Source organism: Lagopus leucura, unplaced genomic scaffold, assembly GCF_019238085.1.
Source record: "Lagopus leucura isolate 7727_CA_CO unplaced genomic scaffold, USGS_WTPT01 Super-Scaffold_100009, whole genome shotgun sequence".
NCBI classification, from domain to species: domain Eukaryota; kingdom Metazoa; phylum Chordata; class Aves; order Galliformes; family Phasianidae; genus Lagopus; species Lagopus leucura.
In genome coordinates, this window is record NW_024962266.1 from 3,177,739 (window position 1) to 3,199,072 (window position 21,334).

Genomic DNA, 21,334 nt, shown 5'->3' on the forward strand with positions numbered 1-21,334 from the left:
TAATACATCTTGCTTATCAGACACTGCAAAAGAATTAGTGTAGCAGAATATCTATTATTCCTCCTGTGTTCCTTGAGGACCCTCCCGTGGCTTTAGGATGGTTAGATATGCCCACTTTTCTAACTCAGCAGTTAGGAAACTGCCAACTCCTCTGTGTCCGGTGCTGCAGTACAACTTGGCAGCGTTTGTTCTAGCTCAGGATTGCAAAAATAGCACGATGTACCAGCCCCTGGCACTTACCAAGCTCAGGTCTCAGTCCATGGCTTCTTGCAATGTATCCCCTTTTTCTCTGGCTGCTTTCCTTCAGCTTTAATTTGTGTTGCTTCTGGTGTTGCCTTGTATACTCTTGCTGTGCCCATACATACGTGTTCTACTCTGCTGTTTGGAAAGGCTTCCTGATCTCTGGAAATTATTTCCTTCCTCTATGAACTCGTTCTGTTGAGACAGTTTTTCATCAATCATCTGCCATGATTAGTTCCCCAGCGCTCACAATTTGATCTTTCAGTTATTTCTGTCTCTCTCTTCCTTCTGCAACCTAGATCTGTGCTGGACCTGCACTTCCTTTCTCTTCTGATTGCAAGCCCCTTTTCTCTCCTCAGTCCCATCTCCATCTGCATCATTAGGAGACACTCTGCTGGTACCCACAGCCAGGTCTTCATCAGCTCTTGCTTTGATTGTAGCAGCTTCCAGTCGTGCATCTTCCCCAGAACATCATAGTGCAACGGTCTGCACACTGTATCCTCAAGTGCTGATCTGTGGGACGGAGAAAAGCTTACAGAGCTAGGCTGATGAAATCTTCCACTGTAGGTTCTCTCCAGCTTTGGTTATCCTGTGCTTTGCACAGTGAAAGATGTGAGCAGGGATTCTTCCATCCCTTTCCTCAGGAGAATATTTTCTAGCTTCACAGACCTGACTTCTAGGCATTCTTTCCTAAATTCTTCCTTTCCTTGGTCTCCTGTTATTGCTCATTATGTGTATGACATGATATTCTCCACAATGAGTCAGTTAAACCCGCTCGTTTTAACAGCAGGGGAAAATCTCTTTATTACATGATGAAGAAGCCAAAATAGCTGTCCTCCTCTTTCATTATGCTTGACAGAAATCCATATGTCTGAGGGTTTTTCCTCATAAATGATCTCCATGCCGAGGAAAGTCTGAGATCAATTTGTGGTTCTCAGGAAGCCCTACTTAGTAATGACATCATGTTGTAACCCAGAATGCTGTTTAGCACTTAGTGCTGAGAGAAGGGATTTTGTCTGTGCTTTGTAGGGGCAAGGATTGGATTCTGGCTCCTCATTTCCAGATTTGGAAATAAAGGAGGCAAGGAAGAAGCCCTACCTCAGCAGCACAACGTACCCTTTCTCCCCATTCCTCTTGCAGGAAATTAAATCTTCTAGGTAAGTGCTGAATGAAGGAGGAAGAAGACTAGCAGAGTGCTGCTTGTGAATGAGAAGCAGAGATGATTGTCTTATTTAATTAATATAAAAATAAAATGAAATCAATACCCTTTGCTTGATCTCAGTGAAGATCTTCTTGTGGACAGGCCATCAAGCTTCTAGTTGAAAATCATGCTAGCTGAGGTGCTGCTGGAGATCTCTTACTCTGACCAGAAGACACTGGTAATTGTAATGTAGAGCACTGACTAGAAGACTGACTGTTTTAGCTGTGTAGGGCTGAAAAGGGTTATGGCATAGTTAATAGTTGTGTTGGACTGCAATACTGAGTCTCGTTTAAGAAATACAAGTTTAAAGCTCCTAGTCAGGAGGGTCTGGAAGCACTCTTGATCTAATTCATACAGTGTGACTCTTTTGCAGGTACTTACCAACCTTATGCTGAATCAAAGCAGAGTACTTGTGGAAAACTATGAATGCCAGCTTTATGATCACATTTCTTACATCTTCTTTCCTTCTTCTTGAAAGCAGCTTTGCAGTTCAGGGGTCAGTGCTTCCTCTGAAAACCTACTGGATGGATTTCCAGAGCTGGTTTGCCTTCCCTCTTGGGATACTGCTATGCTGTACTCTTCAGGCATCTGCCATTCAACTTCCTGCATCTGAAAACTGCACCAGCAATGGTCAAAGATTATCCTTCAGCCATTCCTACAAGATTGACCTGCCCACATCCTCCCAGATCAAGGTAGAGGCGGATCCATTGCAGCACGAAGGCAGCAGTGGGGTGCAGCTAGATCCTGGTGAGGCTGAGGAAAATGAAGAGCAGGATATCATCTTTAGGCACAACATCCATGTGCATGCACCCAAAGCGAGCTGTGAAACTCTGGCCCATGTTAAAGATCTTCTTGAGAGGATGGAGAAGCTAGAGAAAGAAGTTGCAGAACTGAGAGAAATCTGCAGCCCTCAGAAGTGCTGTGGGGGAAGCCAGGGTATGTAACAATTGAAGTATCTGTTTTTGTCTTCTACATATAGCCTGTTTTCTGCGGAGAGATGGGGACTGGAATCCTTTTGTAAGGGTTATGAGAGTGAAAAGCTCAAAGTGCAGACAGAATGGTGGTTTTGTGATCGGAAGGGAAATCTGAAGGTCCCAAAATGTGGTAGAAGGCACCACTTCTAGAACCAGTGCAGAGGAAATCTCCCCCAGTCATCTCCTAGCAATGGAAGGAAAGAGTTCCTGAGTTTCACATGGGTGAGAGAGAGGATTAAATGGAGGAACTCTGAGAGAGGTGAAGATGAAGGGGGCAATTTGTTGCCATCTTTTCCTTTCTCATTTCTGTCTCCAGAATTTTGCATTTGTTGAGAACTGCTGGTTTTGTTTCTTCCTCAATACCTGTCTAAAAGAAGAGCAGTTCCTGGTGATGTTTTTTTTGGCAGTCACTTGCTCTCTATCAAATTTAGCTGCTTGGCACATGGGAATAATGAACTTTCCATTTTCATAATAACAGCGATGATTAGTGCTGAGCTTAAATTACAACTCAGCTTAGAGGCTGTGGAAAGCCTTCTAATTGATTGGTGTGTTAGTGGATTTTTGCACTCCTGCTGACTCCAGACAAATGCACTGGGAAAGACAAGAGGGAGCAGGACCCTCTTTGGACCAGGGGCATGTGGTTGTGTGATCTTCAGCTCTTCTTCAGCCCATATATAGTCATACTTTAATGACTTTGAACTCACCTTCTCATTGATCTGTTCCTCAGTTTGTTTCCTTTTTTTTTTTTCCTCTCTGTGCATCACCCTTGCTGTTGTGCATTGTGGTGCTGCTGTGGCCAGGTGTCACACAGTGCAGCGGTCACGGGATGTTCCTCTATGAGACCTGCAGCTGTAAGTGTGCAGAGGGCTGGGAGGGCAGTGACTGCTCCCGCCCCACCTGCCCCAACCTCTGCAGTGGCCACGGGCACTGTGATGGCGGGAGGTGTATCTGTGATGAGCCTTATTTCAGTGAGGACTGCAGCCAGCAGCTCTGTCCTGAGAACTGCAGCGGCAATGGGATCTGTGACACAGCTAAAGGGGTCTGCCTGTGCTATGAGGAGTTCATCGGAGAGGACTGCAGCGAGAAACGATGTCCCGGGGACTGCAGTGGCAATGGGTTCTGTGACACAGGAGAGTGCTACTGCCATGAGGGGTTCTTTGGCCCTGACTGCTCCCAGGGTAAGATATGCTTGTGAGTTATTTCTCCCTTCTTACTTTCATTCTGCATTTCCCTTTTGTCTCTTGAGGAAGTGCTGGGCAAACCAGGCCTGGAATCACCGAAGTCCCTTCTGAGTTCCTGTTGGGATTGTACTCAGGGATGGCTGTGAGTGTCCCATGTCTTCAAGAATTGCCTGGAAAGTGTTTCTGGATCGAGAAAACAGGAAAACACAGGTTAAGGCAAAGCTAGCACATGCATGTGGATAGTGGCTGAAGGAGAGAGCTTAACAAAGTACAGATCCTGTAATTAAAGATGGAACTTTAAATCTGTTTCTTGACATATAAGTGAGATAATAAAAGGTGAAATTATGGCTGCTGTAGTGTGTGCTGCTTGCTGATGAAGTAGTTGATTTGATAAAAACTTGTTAGATGAAAGATGCGTAAAGCCATTAAGTAACCACCCTTTGAAAGCAAGGGCTTTAGGAAACTCTTACAATATTCTATTATGAGGCAGAAGGATTTGCCTGAGAAGGTGGACTGAGCTCACCTTGAAGTGTGCATCCAACAGTCTCTGCTTAATGCTGGATGGCTTGGTGTGTATTCTGAAAAACCTATAATCTCCCTATAACCACAAGCTGATACTCCAGGCCTTAACCCTCAACCTTGTGCCCTGAAAGCCACCTTGCTTTCTGTGCTTAGTCTAATCTTTCACAGCTGCTCAGAAAGGAGAGGTAAGTAACAACCACACACTGAGCAGCAGCTGGTGCTCAGTAGGGGTTCGCAGTGACCTTACTGGCAAGTCTTTAATGCTCCCTGTCATCCCTCACCTCTCAGACTCGACCTGTCTGCTTAGAGACTCACCGTTTATACAGCCTACTAGCTCAAATTCTTCACTGAAACAAGAGCTGCACATGGAAGTTTCACTCCTGCTATCCATTCCTCACTACTCATTTTTCTTTATGGCTGCAGCACTCTCCTGTCCTTTCAGCAGACTGGGATTTGCAGCTCAGGCCAGCACCTTTACAGAGGTAGTAGCAAGAAGAGAACTGTTTCTCAGTGCAGCCTCACTAAGGGGCTGGCTGGCTTCATCCTTGGGTCATCTTCCTTATGCAGCACCTGCAGCTGTTTTATAGGCTGTGAAAGGGGCCTCTATTCTGAGTATACAAGTGAGCAAGCACTGCAGAGCTAGTGTATATTGCACAATCCATTTTGCTGATGTTCCTAACAATAGGCTTTCACTCCCAGTTAAAAAGTGTTTTAAGTCCACAATCAAATGCTTCTTGTGTCAGCACCTGTAGCCAAGTTGTCCCCTTTCTATAGCTGCCCCATTGCCTTTTCTCCTTTTCTGTTCCATTTGATTAGATTCTTGTAACCTGGGAACTTAAATTGAGCACTGTTCTTTCTGTTTGTTTGTTTTTAATGTATCTCAGATAATGAAAAAGCATCTTGTTGTGTGTTGCCATGGTAACTGGCATGTCTGATCATCTAGAACTTATTCCCAAGCACGCAACAGTATAATTAGTGCTTGCAATTCCTTGCAAAGGAAAATTGATGAGAAGGGCATGCTGAATAGCAGATACTGACTTGTGCTCTTTCTCGAGTTTCAGTTTACTGGCTGCTCAAAGATAGTGTTGTGGGATATTTGTAGATGAATAAAACAGGAATTTCAAATGACAATATCCTTAGAAGTTTGTGTTTTTTTGGTATCTCAGCATTACATGGATCTAATGAGGAACTCTGTGTTTTGATGCTATAATCAGAAAAACGGGAAAGAAAACAAAGCAGAGCTGGCTAGTCTCAGCAGAATAAGAGAGCTTCTCATGAGCCATCACTGAATCTATGAATGTGCTGTTCAGTACCTGTTCATGTATTCCATTATGGCCTCAGTCTGCTTCTGGAGGAGAAGCTACCTGATGGAGAGGGATTGATGAGCACGAGCAGAGCCCAAGAAGGACTTGTGGCATGGCCCACAGCCACCTGTCCTCCTAATTCACGTTAGTAGGGTCTGTGGGAACCCTTTTGCTTCAGGCCAGGAGCTTCCCTTTCCATCTCCTGGACTTGGTACTCTCCAGGAGTTACTTTTCACTCCATAAAAGGAATAATAAAATAGCAACTTTTTCACTTAGATTGACAAGGAGGTGAATGTTTGCTTTGCAGATGGACTCTGAATGGGCTTGTGTCTCTGCAGAGCCTGGTGGTCTCAGTTTGCACTTCTTAGTGGAACTATAGCTGTCCGTATGCAAAGGACTTCTGTATGATAGCCTTTTCATCCATTCACAGAGCAACAAGTTGTCTTCTGCTGCAGCCTGCTGAAATAGAATCCTTGTGACTTCACTGAGTCCTGGACCAGATTGTAATCCATCATCCTCATTGCAGTATTTCTGTTTGTTTTTCTTCTAGTGCTTGCTCCTCAGAACTTGCAGCTGCTGAATGCTACAGAGGATTCCATGGCTGTCAGCTGGGATCAAATGATTGATGTGGATAATTACCTCATCAGCTATTACCCAGTGGGGCATGAGATACTGGAGAAACAAGTCCATGTGCCCAAAGAGCAGCTCAGCTATGAGATTACAGGTCTCCATCCTAGCACCACATACAATGTCACACTTCGTCATGTGAAGAAGGGGATTGCCAGTGAGCCCGTGCAACTAGAAGCAAGTACAGGTAGGAACGGACAGACCTTTCTTTCAGAGTTGAAATCTGTAGGTCTTTCATGTTAGATTTAAGCAAACAGAGTAAATGGTTTGGCTTTGCAAGCTTGGAGCTTGCAAGATCCTGTCTGAATGCTGGAGAGCAGTACCTCTTTCTGACCTTATCTCTTTTTTTTTGCTATTGTTCTCTTTTGGAGAATCTGCTTATAGATCTGTATTTCTGGAACTGAATGCATTGCAAATTTCCTGTGTCTCCTTTTATCTTTTCCAAATCTGACTGGCATAGACACTTCTGAATTCCAGGGAATCAATGATGTTGCCCACTGCAGGAAGCATACCAAAAGCCAGCATGTTATTAAGAGTAGTGCACTGTTTGACTGGATGAAGGAGGGACTTCAAAGTAGGGAGGGCATCTTTTCTAAGTGTCACTTGCCAGACATGCCTTCAGTAGCAAACTTTCCTCATAGTCTCCTCATAGGACTGAATGAATCAGATGCTACTGAGAACAGCGAGCTGGGTGTGGAAAGACTGAATTTGAAGCAGACTCTCTATAAGTGAATGCCATTTTATTAGTAGCTGGTAGCATGCTGTCTGCCTGCACTTGGTAAAAACATGGAAAAGTCGGGTTATTTTGACATTTTTTCTTAGCTCTAGCGTAACAGGTTGAGAGCTGAGAGCCAGAGAACTCCTGAATCAGAGTGTTATTGTGGATGAGACAACTCCTGTTGAGATAGTGGTTGTGCCATACTCACTTAAATCTTAAGTTTGGCTGAGGAAAATGGCTTAGGTCTCAGAGCAGTTATCTGAGGAGGGAGAAGGTCTGTTCAGCAACTTCCTATCTTATATTCACCTTCTGATGGTTGTGCTGCTTTTTCCTGGCACGCTTTTCTGTCCTTCCCAGTCCCATCTGCACTCAGTGCCATCTGGGTGACGGAGGAGATGGAGTATTTCCTGGAAGTAGAGTGGGAGAACCCACCAACAGATGTGGATTATTACAAGTTGAAATTCAGATCCCTGGTGGGCATGGATGAGAAGCAGGTCATGGTGCCCAAAAGCAGTGACCCCAAGAGCAGACACATCATGACTGGTGAGTACTTATGACTATTCCATATTGGGCAGGCAGAGATGGTACAAGTGATTTGTCTTTATCACAGTTCTGAGATGACTCTTCTCTGTTGTGTTCTCCTTCACCTTGAGGCCACTGTATGCCAGGATGAGATCTGCTGGGAGTCCTTCAACAGGGAGAAATTTTCTGTGCACTGTGGATAGCAGCTTTCAAGACTGACAGCTTTAATTCTATCCTTGTTACAAAATAAAGCATGTTCTTTTATTTCAGAACTGGAAATACCAATGTTACAGAAATCCTCGCTATAGTTAATACGGACCCTAATGACAAGACTGGACCAAGAATGCTTCCAAGGCATTCTCAAGACAAGAGGAAGTTTAGATAGATATCTACATTTTTAAATGCTTCTCTGCTACAAACCTAGAACTGGGGAGACTAAACAAAACAGCTTTTAAGAAAAATTACCTTCTGATTACAGGCCTAAAACCTGGCATGGAGTATGAGGTTACTGTCATACCTGTGAAAGATGATACAGAGGGTAAACCATCCTCAGTGAGTGGCAGGACAGGTAGGTGGAATGTTTCTTTTATGGTAATGATTTTACTACAGATTTTAGGGACAATTCTGTCAAGGTCACAATGTGAAAGGTACTCAGTTTACTGTTTCTTCATGCATACTGCTGTCAGGGCTGCTATTACCTCATTTAAGCTTGTTTCTGTTTATTAAACACTAAAGCTAGCCCTTGATTTTTAAACCTACTTTACTCTTAATCTGAAATGAGCTCAGGAGGTTCTGCTGGTTGAGTTCCCTAACCAGATGATTGACAAGATGACCTCACTGAAACCATGTACACATGATTTCCAGTCTGGGTATGGCTGCTGCTGCTGCTGACTGTTTTGCAGCTGTTAGCTGCTAGCGATTTGTTTGGCTCCTGAGCCTAGGAACAGTAAGGAGGAGGGTAAATTCTTCTTCCTTCCTGTATTCCCTGGCTGCAGCATCATTTTTCTGTTTATTAGACTGTGAACTGAACAGTAGTGCATGCTGAATGTTTAAACAAGTCTGGAAAACCTGTCGGTTCATTGGTGCTTCAGGCTCTTCAAAAATATGGCAAAACATTTTTGAGCTATTCATTATATTACAAAAGGAATCTTGAAGAAATTTCAGTTTCTCATGCCGTGAGAAGTATTGTAGTGGTTGAATTTATATGGACTTTCCTAATCCTGCATTTCAAAATGCTGTTCTTAGGAATTGATAGCCCAACCAATGTGGTGACAGATCGAGTGACGGAGGACACAGCCACTGTCTCATGGAATAAAGTTCAGGCTCCCATAGACAGGTACATGGTGAGATACACCTCAGCTGATGGAGACACCCGGGAAACAGAGGTAGGCAGTGAAAACAGCATCATCACCTTATTGAATCTGAAGCCAGGCATGGAATACACCATCCATATCTGGGCAGAGAAGGGACCCCACAGGAGCAAGAAAGCCAGCACCAGAGCTCTGACAGGTAAGTTGCAGTGGCAGCAGGAGTAAACTGGGTCTGAATTTCAAAGACCTTTATTAATTTTACTTGTTTCAGTACAGCTTCTGTATTGCACAAGTTTAGCAAGTCAAATTCATTTAATTCTTATCAGTGTGACTGATAAATCTCCAGCTTAGCAGAAAGTTCTTTGTGTGAGTCCTGTTGTGTGGAGACACTATGGCTTGGCACCAGTTTTGTCAGTACAGAGAATGGTTAAACACAATGAATACTAAAGCCTTAGAACTGTGATACATTAAAAATGTCTTAAAAGTACCATCAACCACCTCCAAGATGTTCTTGTGACCTTGCCCAGTAGTAAAGTGAGATCATAGAAGTGTTGCAGAGTCAATCGTGACAGTGTTTGTTAAAAAGGAAAAATGAAATATATTCGTATTCATGGCATAAGGTAGAAATTGTGTGGGGAATCAAATCTCCTTAACAGGACAGTCACATGGTGATAGGGATACTCAGTTGTAAGGGCATGTGAGCAACATCTGCAGCTCTTTTGGGAAACCCCTCAAAGCACTGCTTTGTTCATTTTTTATAATCAAGCCTGATGTATTCTCACATGGCCATGCAGGAGCAGATTCTATTGACTACCTACAAATGTCTTTGTGCATACAAGCTCTTTCCAGATCTTTGGGCACAGAATAATTTCCCAAAGCTCATCTGTTTTTCAAAATATATGTTAGTCTAATAAAATATACTGCCTCTGCCTACAAAACTTATGTTGTCTGTATCTTCAGACCATTGTGATTACCACAGTGCTATGCTGAAACTTCTAACAAAGAATTTTACTTACAGAGATTGACAGCCCCACTAAACTGTTGACTGATCAAGTGACAGAGAATGCAATCACAGTTTCCTGGAACAAAGTCCAGGCTTTAATAGACAGATACAGAGTGAATTACACCTCAGCTGATGGGGATACAGAGGAGAGAGAAGTGGAGAAAGACAAGAATATCACCACCTTGGCAGGACTGAAGCCAGGCATGGAGTATGTTATTCACATCTGGGCAGAAAAGGGAGAACAACAGAGCAAGAAGGCCAGCACTGAGGCTGTGACAGGTAAGAGGGCAGTAGGTTGAGAGTATAAGCTACAGTCTGGGTTTGCCTTAACATTGAATAAGTCTCTCATTTTTGTGACAAAGGGAAATTCAAGCTTAAGAGATACAATCTTTGGGTTAAAGCATCTTGCTGTGAAGCCCATTCAACTTTATCACAGAGAGATCATAATTACCAGTATGTACTACAGATAGGCTGCATGGTGATTAATTGTGTTAGTGGTCTTCACCTGTGAAAATGATGCTATTCCATTCTCGCATCAATCATGTATTTGTCTGGTCTTAGTTTGGTTTGTTGGTTTGTCCTTTTTCAAGGGTTAAGTAAATGCTCAGTTCCTTTTTGCAGATGGGCAACTTGAAGTGCAGAGTAACAGCGTGCAGGATTTATTTTTTTTTTTTCTTGCAACAGGATAATTCGTCCAAGTTCCTCAGTTGTTCTTACCATTTTGTTCTCTCTTCTGTGGTCAGTCCTGGTAAAGATGATAGAGTGCTCTGCCCGTTGTTGGCTTATAACATTGTGAAGATGAGTGTATCCATTACAAGCAGTTGTAAGCATTTACAAGACCCATGCTCTTAATCAGGGACTTGCTGAAGAGAAATGAGTAAAAGAGTACCTGGGTCTCTTAAAAAAAAAAAAATTTAAAAAAAAAAAAAAAAAAAAAAAAAAAGGGAGAAACCAGCCCCAGAGGGGAAGGAGTCTTGTGGTGTCACAACCCAGCCTGATTGTGACATCTTGCGTTCTTGACTGTTTCTTCTCTGCAGAAATTGACAGCCCCACTCACCTGGTAACTGATCAAGTGACAGAGGACACAGTCACCATCTTCTGGGACAGGGTTCTGGCTCTCATAGATAAGTACGTGGTGAATTACACCTCTGCCGATGGTGATACTGAGGAGATAGAAGTGGGGAAGAACAAGACTGCCACAACTCTGGTAGGACTGAAACCTGGCACTGAATATGTCATCTACCTCTGGGCAGAGAAGGGAGTGCGGCAGAGCAAGAGAACCAGCACTGAGGCAGTGACAGGTATTCTAGAAGAATCCTTGTGGTTCTGTCCTATGTTGTGAAGGAGATCTGTTTCTACCCTGCCTGCTTCCTTCTGTTGCAGCCTGTACTAGACAGCAATTTATCTTGTGCTTGCTTATGATGTGGAAACATTCATACTACAGGCACTTCAAGCTTCGGGTAGAAATACTGCCTTCTCTCAAGTCAAGAGAAAAGATTTTAATTGCTTGCAGGAACTAAAAACTGATTTAGAAACTGTCAGACTAGTATGAGCTTCATTATGCTTTGCTAAAGCACTGTAGCCCTCACTTACCAGCCATATGTGCTGGTTTTGGTCTCCAGATATTCTGAGCTCTGTAGGTGTGGCTGAGTGTTTTTCCACAGTACTGTTGAATACTACTGAATACTACTGTTGAATCCTACTTAAAATTATGTGCCACTGATAAGAATGGCATTAGCCAGTGAATCAAGGCTTGGAAGGAGGCAGCCCCACTTTACTCATCTTCCACAACCCAAGAGGGTGAAGAATTTTTTGAGCCCAGAATAAGTCTCTCAAGTATCAGTAATTCACTTCATGTCATGAAGGCCGTTGCTTGCAGGATCTGGATGCTTAATTAGGCTGAAAACTGACTGCCTGGCAGCTTTCTAGAAATGAGGAAAAGATAGAGAAGGTTGCCGGTCTCACTATCCTGATTAGCTTGAAGGCAGACACGGTGTCCATCATCTGTATCATGGGGCTATAGAAAGCTAAAGCTTTTAAGAGCAACATGTGTGTGTTTTAGTTCCTTATACTTCATACTTTACACTTGACTTTTTAGAATTGGACAGCCCAAAGAATCTGGTAACTGACCAAGTGACAGAAGACTCAGCCACAATCTCCTGGGATAGCGTCCGAGCTCCCATAGATAGGTATATCGTGAGCTACACTTCTGCTGATGGGGGCACCAAGGAAATAGAAGTGGGGAAGGCTGAGAGCATTACAACTCTGACAGGACTGAAAGCAGGCATGAAGTACACCATTCATCTCTGGGCAGAGCTGGGAAGCATGCAGAGCAAGAGGGCAAGCACTGATGCGCTGACAGGTAACTGTGGGGAGAAGAGAAGCAGAGTAGAAGAACCCCACTTGTTTGTTAATTTACATTTCCATGATCTCTCTTTGCATTACTGGGTAATGAAGATCTACTGTGGTAAATACGTTCTGGAGATAAGTGCATGATTATAGCCTGACATAACAGAAACTGCTATTAGAGGCTGCTGTAGAAGAGACAGATGTCAGAACACAGAATGGTGACAGCTGAGTACACAGCTTATTTCACTTCTTAATCAAAAGCATGCACTGCTTTGTACGCTGCTATCAAGTGTAACAATAACAGACATTTAACAACCAAAGTTAAACCACCTTAGACTCGGAGGCAGTTAAAAAATAATGGCTTGACTCATGACCTTAGACTGTCCTAGGAGACTGCAAAACAGGCTTAAATCTATCTTGTTCAATCAGCTATAAGGATGATGGTGTTCTGGCAATATTTCAGGGTCACTCCATATCTGTTGGCCTTGCTAATGTGCTTTTTCTTAGTTTCTGAGTCAAGCTGGTGTGAGATAGAAAAGATAAAGCTTGAACTCAGGGCAAGGTGCCAGACAGATCCCCAGTGCTTGCAGAGGGCAAGGGCAGCACGTGGAAATAAAAGGATATCTCTTAAGGCCAAGTGTCTAAGCCTGTCTTTAACTGAAAAATTTAAGGAAAATTTAAGTAAATTGAAGTTGTTTTTTTTTTTTTTTTCAACTAGAATGAAAATGGATGCACCTAGAAATTTCACATGAATTGAAACTGCCCAGAGAGGGAATGCATTTAGCTTCAGTAGGGGCGTTTTAGAAATATCCGTGCCCATTAAAAAGTGCTTTTTCTTTTTTTTTCTTTCCCTCCCCCCACTCCCCCATCTTGGTGGTGTTTTTCAAAAAAAAAATGTGACACCTCTGGTAAAATAATCCAACTCCTGAAAAAAAACAAACACGTTTTTAACTCTACGTGCTGGCTGCTTACTCACTAACATTCCTAAAATATGCTGTAGCAGGGAGCTATTCTGCAGTTATATCCTTCACCTGGGGAAGCTGCAGGAACAGTGCTGTAAAATTCAAGTCCTGCCTGGAGGCTTCCCAGCACTTGCTTCTCGCGTTGGATTTGGCACCTTTTAGCTCCCTCTTCTGTCCATGGAGTGGTACACATGTAATGAGTAATACATTATTACACGTGTCATAAGAATGGAGTCATTAATTTAAAGCAGTTGTGTGGTGGTCTCTTGTATGAAGTAGGAGTTGATTAATAACAAACAAATGCTTGTCTCAGTGAATGGTGGATTTCATTTATAATGAATAACTCAACTTTTAAGCAGCACATTCTGTCAACTTAAGAGTTAATGTCTTTGTTGATTCAATTTATCTGATGTTTTGATTTATTTTTTTTTCTTTTCTGTTTTTATGTCTTTTTTTTTAAGCAGTAGCCCCATACTCCAGGAATGTAGAGAAGCTGTACTGTTCTCTTCTTCTTGTTTATCTAATAAAGGCCAAAATATTGGCCTTGTTTTCCTCTGTGGCCTTTTCATAACTTGTAATATTTCATTGTTGCATTATAATCACTGTTATGATTGTTCTCATAACACTCTCCAAGATATGAGAAGTGTTACTGCTTGGCTTATACAGAGAAGAACTGAATCAATGAGCAAGCTAAGTGGCATGCTTGTCACCTCCCATGGAGGTCCATGGAAGAACAGGAAAGTGTTCTGAATTATTCAGTTCTAGTTTGCTATAAACTCAGGCATTCTTCAGGGCTGGAGCACTCTTCCCTCAAGGCTAGCACTGCCCACCAAATGCCTTCTTTCTAAAATGTGGAAGGCCACACAGTCCTACTGCTTAAGTTGTTTTCTCTAAGACGTTCCCAAAACACCAGAATAGCAAGCATAGGATGAAAATTTGAGAGAGGCTGCTTCCATTGTTATTACTTCCAGATGAGCTTAGCAATTTGGTTTTATCACGAGGGAAGCACTGGAGCCTTGTTATGGGTATCTTGTAAGACAGATGCTTTTTGACACCTGCTGTGAATTAGTGTTGCTTAAAAATAATTGTCAGACTTCTCAGACAGATGAGTCAGGAGCTTTCAGCCCCTGGGAGTCTCTATACAGCTGAGCCAGTTGCAGGGCTCACAAAACCACAAACCAAATCTGTGATGATCTTGCCATGGTTGCTGTAGGCTTCTGTTGCTTGCAAACTTCACTGAGTGACTTCTGTAGTTTCCAGTTCACAGGATCAGGCATTGCAAAGCTCAGCCCAAGTTTAGCACAGGAACTGCTGTATTTCTTTTATGCAGAGGGACTTGAATTTTCTTTTCTTTCTCAATAGAGATTGATCCTCCCAGGAACCTCCATGTGTCTGATGTGACTCAGACTACTGGTGTAGTTACCTGGGCTCCTCCTGCAGCACAGATTGATGGCTACACTCTGACCTACCAGGGTCAAAATGGCACCAGCAAGGTACAGTGAATTCCTCAGCCCTGCAGAACTCACTGACATCACCCTTATGGTTATAGGCTCTGACATTTGAATCTTGTGGGTATATGGACCACAGGTAAATAATTTTGAGGTGGAATCTATGCCATTATTAGCCTGGGGAGGCAGAGCCTGAGGAAATGTGCTACTGTTATGAGTAGAAGCTGTGGAGAGACTCTGAGACAGTGGATACCACTTTCCAGCAGATCTTCAGGACGCAGAGAACAAGTTTACTGCTTCACTTCCCTTTTCTAACTTGTTACTACATGAAAAAGCAGCATTAACCAGGGACACAGTGTCTTCAGTATTTTAACAGTGTTTATTGAGACCCTGCATCAAACCTTTCTCCTGAGGAAATGGATTTCATGTCTTAAAGATATGCAGCTAGTGTATGCCTATCTGAACTCCTACAAGAAAAGCCTATAAATAGTTACTGAGTGTGAGGCACTGTGGTCCAGAAAAACTAAGTGTTGTACAGAGTTGGGTTGATCTTCAGTCTGTTTTATTTGGCAGGAAGTGCAGCTGGGTCCTAGGGAACAACAGTTTGTGCTGGAAGGACTGGAACAAGGAACAAAGTACACTGTGTTTGTGATGGCCTATAAGGGAGATCACCAGAGCAGAAAGACAGTCGGTACCTTCTCAACAGGTAGGATTTGGTCTTGAGTGTTGCACTTGCTCCGTGGGCTCTGCAGCTGTTGTGTCTTTATGGTTGAGGTCTGAGAAGGAATTCCTGTTCTGGGAAACAATGTGATCAGAAGCAAATTGTTTAGTGAGTTGAAAACTTGTCTTCTGGCTGGGTTCTGTTCTAAGCCACACTGTCCAGAGCTTTGGAATCCCAACAGGATAGTGCAAGAGGAAATTGCCCACACTGGTCAATGCTTCTGCCAAACCCTGCTGGTCAAGTGCAGGGCAAAGCCTCCTGGTGAGTTGCCATTGGGCAGGAGAGAAGATAACGGGCTAGGGATTTTTCAGCACTGTCACAGTAATGATAGGCCAGCAGTTGTGTAAGTACTGTTGTGGTCCCGAGTAGCTGCCTGGTTGTTTCCAGAGATCAGGAAATGTATGCCTGGATGCCAGCAAGTCAAATATTCTCATGCCTTGATGTGGGTGCCTCTTATATTGAGCTGGTCCTCACAGAGGCTGCCAATTGTGGGTAGGTTGTGAGATGCGGATAAAATGCCTTCTTACTGGCGTTCCCACTTTCACAAACCAGGATTTCTCTTCCTGCTCTCACTGTGACCCAAGGCAGCATCTCCTGCAGCCTCTGGTGACCCCATCCATGCTTCAGCTTCTGAGCAGTGGGGAAGGCTGCCAACAGCTACCTGCTGATGCAGCTGGGTGCTTTCTTTACTTCTCTTCCAGTACTGTTGTCCATAAGAGATTCCTAGGGGTGTGAGATGGCTCCTCCAGCTTTGCTCTCTCTTCTCCCAGTTAGCTTCCTCTACCCGTACCCTGCGGACTGTGCCCAGATGCAGCAGAATGGAAACATCTCCAGCGGCCTGTACACCATTTATCTCAATGGCAATGGCAGCAGGCCCATGCAGGTGTACTGTGACATGACCACTGATGGAGGCGGGTGGATAGTGAGTGATTCTCTGCTACTTTTTAAATTTTTTTTAATGAGCATCATCAAGTGAACCTGGTAATGGGCTTAGCTGATGTTCCTTTTGGTCTACTGTGCTGTATTTCAGCTCCTCCTGTGATGGAGGAGCATGTTTTAGGAAGGGAGCGGATGCTGTTGTACCCTTTCAGACCGAGAGCAGGAATACTGTGGAAGGCTGGACGGCTCAGAAACAAGGGGATGCTGAACTTTGATTGCTTAGTCATGAATGTGACTCAAGGCTTATATTATTGCGGACTGAGGCAATGCCAGTTTGACGCTACCTCTTGCTAGCTGGGCACACGAGTTTTCTATGAAAGTGCAAGGCAAGGTAGAGCAACTTAAAAGTCTTTTGTAATGAATGGACTAAGCTCTGTTATCTCATCTTGACCAATGTGAAAGGCTACAAGTATGGACAGTTAATGCAGTTCAGCTGATGATCATATTTTAAATGCTAGAACTGTGAGCATGCCCCTGGATGGAGAGCAGCTGGAGGCAGAAACACAGACGCTTTGAGGTGGTGAATTTGTATAAGGGTGAGATAACGAATCTGAGATTCTCTGATAGCTGACTCCCTACACAAACAAATAAAAATGTCTTTATTCACTTCTTTACCTTTTATTTTCAGTGATCCACTGAAACAAATTGTGTGTTACTGCCTGTGGCCCATGGATTCTGGTGAAATTTAGATACCTAGGTGTCTCTGTGGGTTTTGACCCTAAGCCTGACTTGTCCAGGTGCTGAGATCACACTGGGATTTTTGCTGCCCCCAGGCATTTGTGGAAAAGTGCAAAATTTGTACTACAGAGTACTCACCCCAGGTGCTTCTGTGCAATCAGAAAATGGTAATGTATCCTGCTCAGTTGCAGCATACCTTTTAACTAGATGTATCTGTTCCCAAACAATTCACCTTTCTGACTGTACTTGGATCAGGATGAGGATTTTTCACCCCCACCCTCCTTGACTCTCAAATATCTGCCATGAGCTCTCACTCAGCAATCCTTGCCTTGCAGGTGTTTCAGAGGCGGAGCAGTGGTGAACTGGATTTCTACAAACGCTGGAAAAATTATGTGGAAGGCTTTGGAGATCCCACTGGGGAATTTTGGCTTGGTACAGTACAAGGGTGTGACTGCTGCAGATCAGCTTTGTAGAGGCGTCTAAATGCTGAAATGGTCAGACCCTGCTGAGTCTGCAGTCCTGACTTGTCAGCTGTTATGTCTTTCTTAGAAGTGCCATTTAAGCCATGAGTATCTCTGAAGGCCAGCTAAGTCTTTCCATTGGCATCTTTGGTATTTATAACAGTCGCAGAACAAGGCAAACTGAGGAAATATTTATTGCAGGCATGCATGCTCCTATGCAAGGAGAAATAAAGACATTGTGTTAATGAAAATGCACAGTCTAAGCTATTACACAAAACACAGTGTGCTCAGTTTTTTTTGTTAGATAACTGCTTGCATCAGAGAATCCAGCCCTAAATAAGCCAAGGTCTTTGGGGCAAGAGTCTTTGAATGTTCTTGGAAAAATACTGTTGCACAGTCTGTCCTGTGCTGCTTTAAACTGTTTTTTGTTTTTCTTTTTTCTGACATTGCTATCTCTTGCCAGAAAATGGGATAAGACAGCATAAACTTGGCACAATGTCATGACAGCATCAAGCAATATGGGAGGCAGGCAGGAAATAGCTGATCGAACCAAAATGGCCACGGGGTGAGATTCCAGGACTGCAAAGGTGAACAGGCCTTTCCCTTTTAACAGTAGTTTCCTTCTTTCTAGGTCTTGACCAGCTGCACAATCTCACAAGCAGCAGCCCCATCCACTATGAGCTGCGGGTGGATCTGCGGACAGCCAACGAGTCTGCCTATGCTGTCTATGACTTCTTCCAGGTTGCCTCGAGCAGGGAGAGATACAGGCTGTCCGTGGGGAATTACAGAGGCAATGCTGGTGAGGAGTGCCTGAGACGTGTTCTGTCTGCGCCATGCAGGGGAGCAAGTGCTGGGATTTAAGTATTTGTTTTGCCTGTAGCGTGGGAGCTCCTTAGTTGAAGTTAGATTGCATGTCCCTCCTTTTGAAGAGAGAACTCTGTATTTCCCAGGAGGACTGAGGAGATGTACCCCTTCAGACTTGTCTTCTGCTGAGGACACGATTAAGCTGTTCTTTCACAGAGAAGAGAGCTGCTCTGTGACCCATTGAAACACCACAGCTGAACAGGCAGACCTGAAGCATTTTCATGAGATTATCAATTCACGGAGGAGCAACTTCTGGGGCTCCCCAGCTAAGAAGTGCAAAGAAAGTGGCTTTTGTTCAGAAGGAGACTTTGCTAAGCAGTAGTAGTCCTGGTGCTGGCTTCTACCACTGCTATTGTGTCCATAGTCTTCCACTTATCCTTTGTTACCCTACTGCCCTGAGATTGAGATCTTCAGGCCCCAGAGGATCCAGTCCATGAACGTGCCCTCTATTAGCAGCCAATTAGAAATTATTTTCTACATCTATTGCATGCCATTGCTTTTTTCCTGACAGGCCTTCTGTGTTCTGCCTAATGAAGGCCGCATGAAATGCTCGGGCTGAGCCACTGCACACCCTTACTCTTACCCATGCCTGTAATCCTTTCTCTTAGGAGATGCAATGACTTACCACAATGGCTGGAAGTTCACAACGTGGGACAGAGACAATGATGTGGCTCTCAGCAACTGTGCTCTGACGCACCATGGTGCGTGGTGGTACAAGAACTGCCACTTGGCCAACCTCAATGGGAAATATGGGGAGAGCAAGCACAGTGAGGTGAGTGGCAGAGCTTTGACTGTCAGCTCTTCTCTCTAGCCTGGGAAAAACATATGGAGGGGGGAGTTGCAGCAGGACAGGTTGCCCATGCTATTTGAACTCATTTTGTTTTAAAGGATAATGACCCATAAAGAAACTCATGGATTCTCCTAGAATCTGAAGGGCTTAAGCTCAAAACCTGTTTCTTGTGGTGGACAGAGACACCTAAGGTGGAGCTGTCTTAATTTCAGAGAAGAACAGGGAAAAGAAGTCGGATGCTTTCAGTGTGTTCCTTGTTTACATCTCCTTGTACAGCCTGATTTGTGCTGGAAGATAACACAGTCCTGTTGAGCTCCAGATTGTATGGATAGAGATTTAGTTTTGTATTAGGAGCATCTAGAATACTGACTGTGGTTATGGTTTAAAAAAAAAATCTGGTGGAAAACAACGTCTCTGTTTGTGGAAAGATGAAATGGCATTAGAAGGGGCAGTGGCAGACTCCAAACACCTGGTCTAAGTATTTTACTAAAAGAAATTATATGGTCTTTTTGCAGGGAGTGAATTGGGAGCCATGGAAGGGCCATGAGTTCTCCATCCCTTTTACTGAGATGAAGATTCGTCCTCAGTCTTCTAGTAATGAGTCAGTCTTGGCAAGGAAGAAGAGATCTCTACGAGGAAAAACGAAGAAGATCACATTTTAAATTGTCCTCTGTGCATGACAGCACCTGAAGATTATGATTTGGTATTTGTTAACAAAATTAGGTTTGGATGACTTCCTCCACTACTTTGGAAGCAGCTGCTGACCCAGCTTGGACCCAGAAGTCTCTGAATCTGCAGCCCAGCCTGTTTCCAGCCTTTGGAGGTCCTGGTGGGTGCTCTGTCAGAGACTGGGAGGGGACTTGTGGGCGGCATGCCACTTGTAGCTTTCCTGGTTAAACGTGACAAGGACCTGCTTGATCCAATGTGTGCAACTTTTATGAATTGTTCATAAAACAAGCTTTAACACGTTATTGTTTCTCAAAACCCAGCTGGCTGACTCCTGATTTCTGTCCTTCTGACTTCTGTCCAGTTCAGACTTCAAAGAACTTCATTTTGATCTCACTGAAAAATGAAATCTTTCTGATTTACATTAGAGAGCTTTTCTGAGACTGTTTTCTCCCTCATCTCTTGGTCAGTGGTTCTTTTTTTCCGTTCCCCTCATCATTTGGAGTGCAGCACTTCTTTCTTTTTCTCCAATCAAGGCACTGAGATTTGGGAAATGTTGTCAAGCTGCTGACAACAGGCCTCATTAATGCAAGCAAAGCCTGTAGTCTGGGTTCCTCAACCTCCAATACAACATCTTTCCAGGGTAATATCCTGACATATATTTAGCTTGTTTCTTCTTATTTCCCAGCCAAAGTAAAGCCTGAGGAGACATGCAGTAAAGGAATGTTCACACTCCCAGGTGATGCCCCAAAGAAGGTAAATGTAAGGGCTACTCTCCTCCGAGCGTGTCTCACAATCACAAACCTCTGTATAATCCTTGCTCAATACAGACTGTGAAGAAAATTCTCCATGTGACCATCCCATCTGCCAGCCTCTGCTTTTTCATTAGCAGTGTAGATAGATAGCGATGTTGAAAAGGTAATGTTTGTCATCCAGCCCTAAAATTAGCATCACAGAACTAAATGGACCTGCACACTCTCCCTTAGGCTTTTCTTTCAGGGTGTCTGGAGATTCAGGGAGGCTCCAGTAGCTGTTTTCACATTTAGCTGTTTTCTTTATGGTCTGAGGGAAAAAAAAAAAAAAAAAAAAGAAGTCTTACTTTCTCACTCTGAGCAGATATTTAAATTCTGGACCACCAGCCTCATGCAGGGGAGAAATAGGAACTCACCAAATGGTGCTTACTTAAAGGCTTGCTTGTCTGAGCAGATTGGAACATGATTGTCCTATGCTTTAATGGCTTTTTCTATCCCAGTGCTAAGCTGACTAATACATTTTAAAGAGTCCTCTGACTCTGAAGAAGCAACAAAATTGCAGATAAAGGAGGTCTTAAAATATTTCTGTCTTCCTTGCTTTGAGTGTCAGAATTATTATTCTTTCTCAGTTTGAACTAAGCTTTATTTACAGAGGTGGAGCAATACCCAGGCCTGTAGCATTGCAGAGCAATGTGGAAAAACTAGTGCTGTGAAAATTAGTTCTCTAGAATTTCCAAAATGGGGATGGGGCTCTGTGTGATCACTTCATTACTTGATACTGCAAAGAAGGTAACTGATCTCTGGCTGCTAGGACTTTGCTGAGGTGAGCTAGCCAGGGAGTTGTCTCTCACAAGTGAGGTCTAAATTCTTTGTTTTACTTCCATTTCCATGCTACTTGCATGAGTGGGCAGGCAGAGACTCAGCAGAGCTGCATTAGGCTATCCATTCCCCTTGGCATGAGTGAAGGAGGAAAGTTGCACTTGAAGTTGCAACTCTGTCTTAAGAGCATGAGGGAAGGAAATGGGAAAAGGAGGGGGAGAGTATTGTGCTGAAGTGGTTCCTCTGCACTGCTCAGATGAGGGCAGGTTTCACTTTGTTGGTC

The 21,334-nt window shown here is 43.6% G+C and overlaps 1 protein-coding gene across 1 annotated transcript; it reads left to right on the forward strand.

The window, feature by feature from the left end:
- Positions 1 to 1,928: 1,928 nt before the first annotated feature.
- TNN (tenascin N) lies at positions 1,929 to 20,518 on the forward strand. The gene is made up of 17 exons (XM_042873710.1): positions 1,929 to 2,377; positions 3,216 to 3,593; positions 5,973 to 6,236; positions 7,125 to 7,310; positions 7,768 to 7,857; positions 8,535 to 8,798; positions 9,618 to 9,881; positions 10,640 to 10,903; positions 11,701 to 11,964; positions 14,276 to 14,406; positions 14,935 to 15,067; positions 15,853 to 16,004; positions 17,035 to 17,131; positions 17,792 to 17,959; positions 18,633 to 18,796; positions 19,330 to 19,643; positions 20,169 to 20,518. The coding sequence occupies exons 1-16, from the start codon at positions 1,966 to 1,968 to the stop codon at positions 19,474 to 19,476; spliced, it is 3,378 nt and encodes a 1,125-aa protein (XP_042729644.1). The 5' UTR covers positions 1,929 to 1,965; the 3' UTR covers positions 19,477 to 19,643; positions 20,169 to 20,518.
- The last annotated feature ends 816 nt before the right edge of the window (positions 20,519 to 21,334 follow it).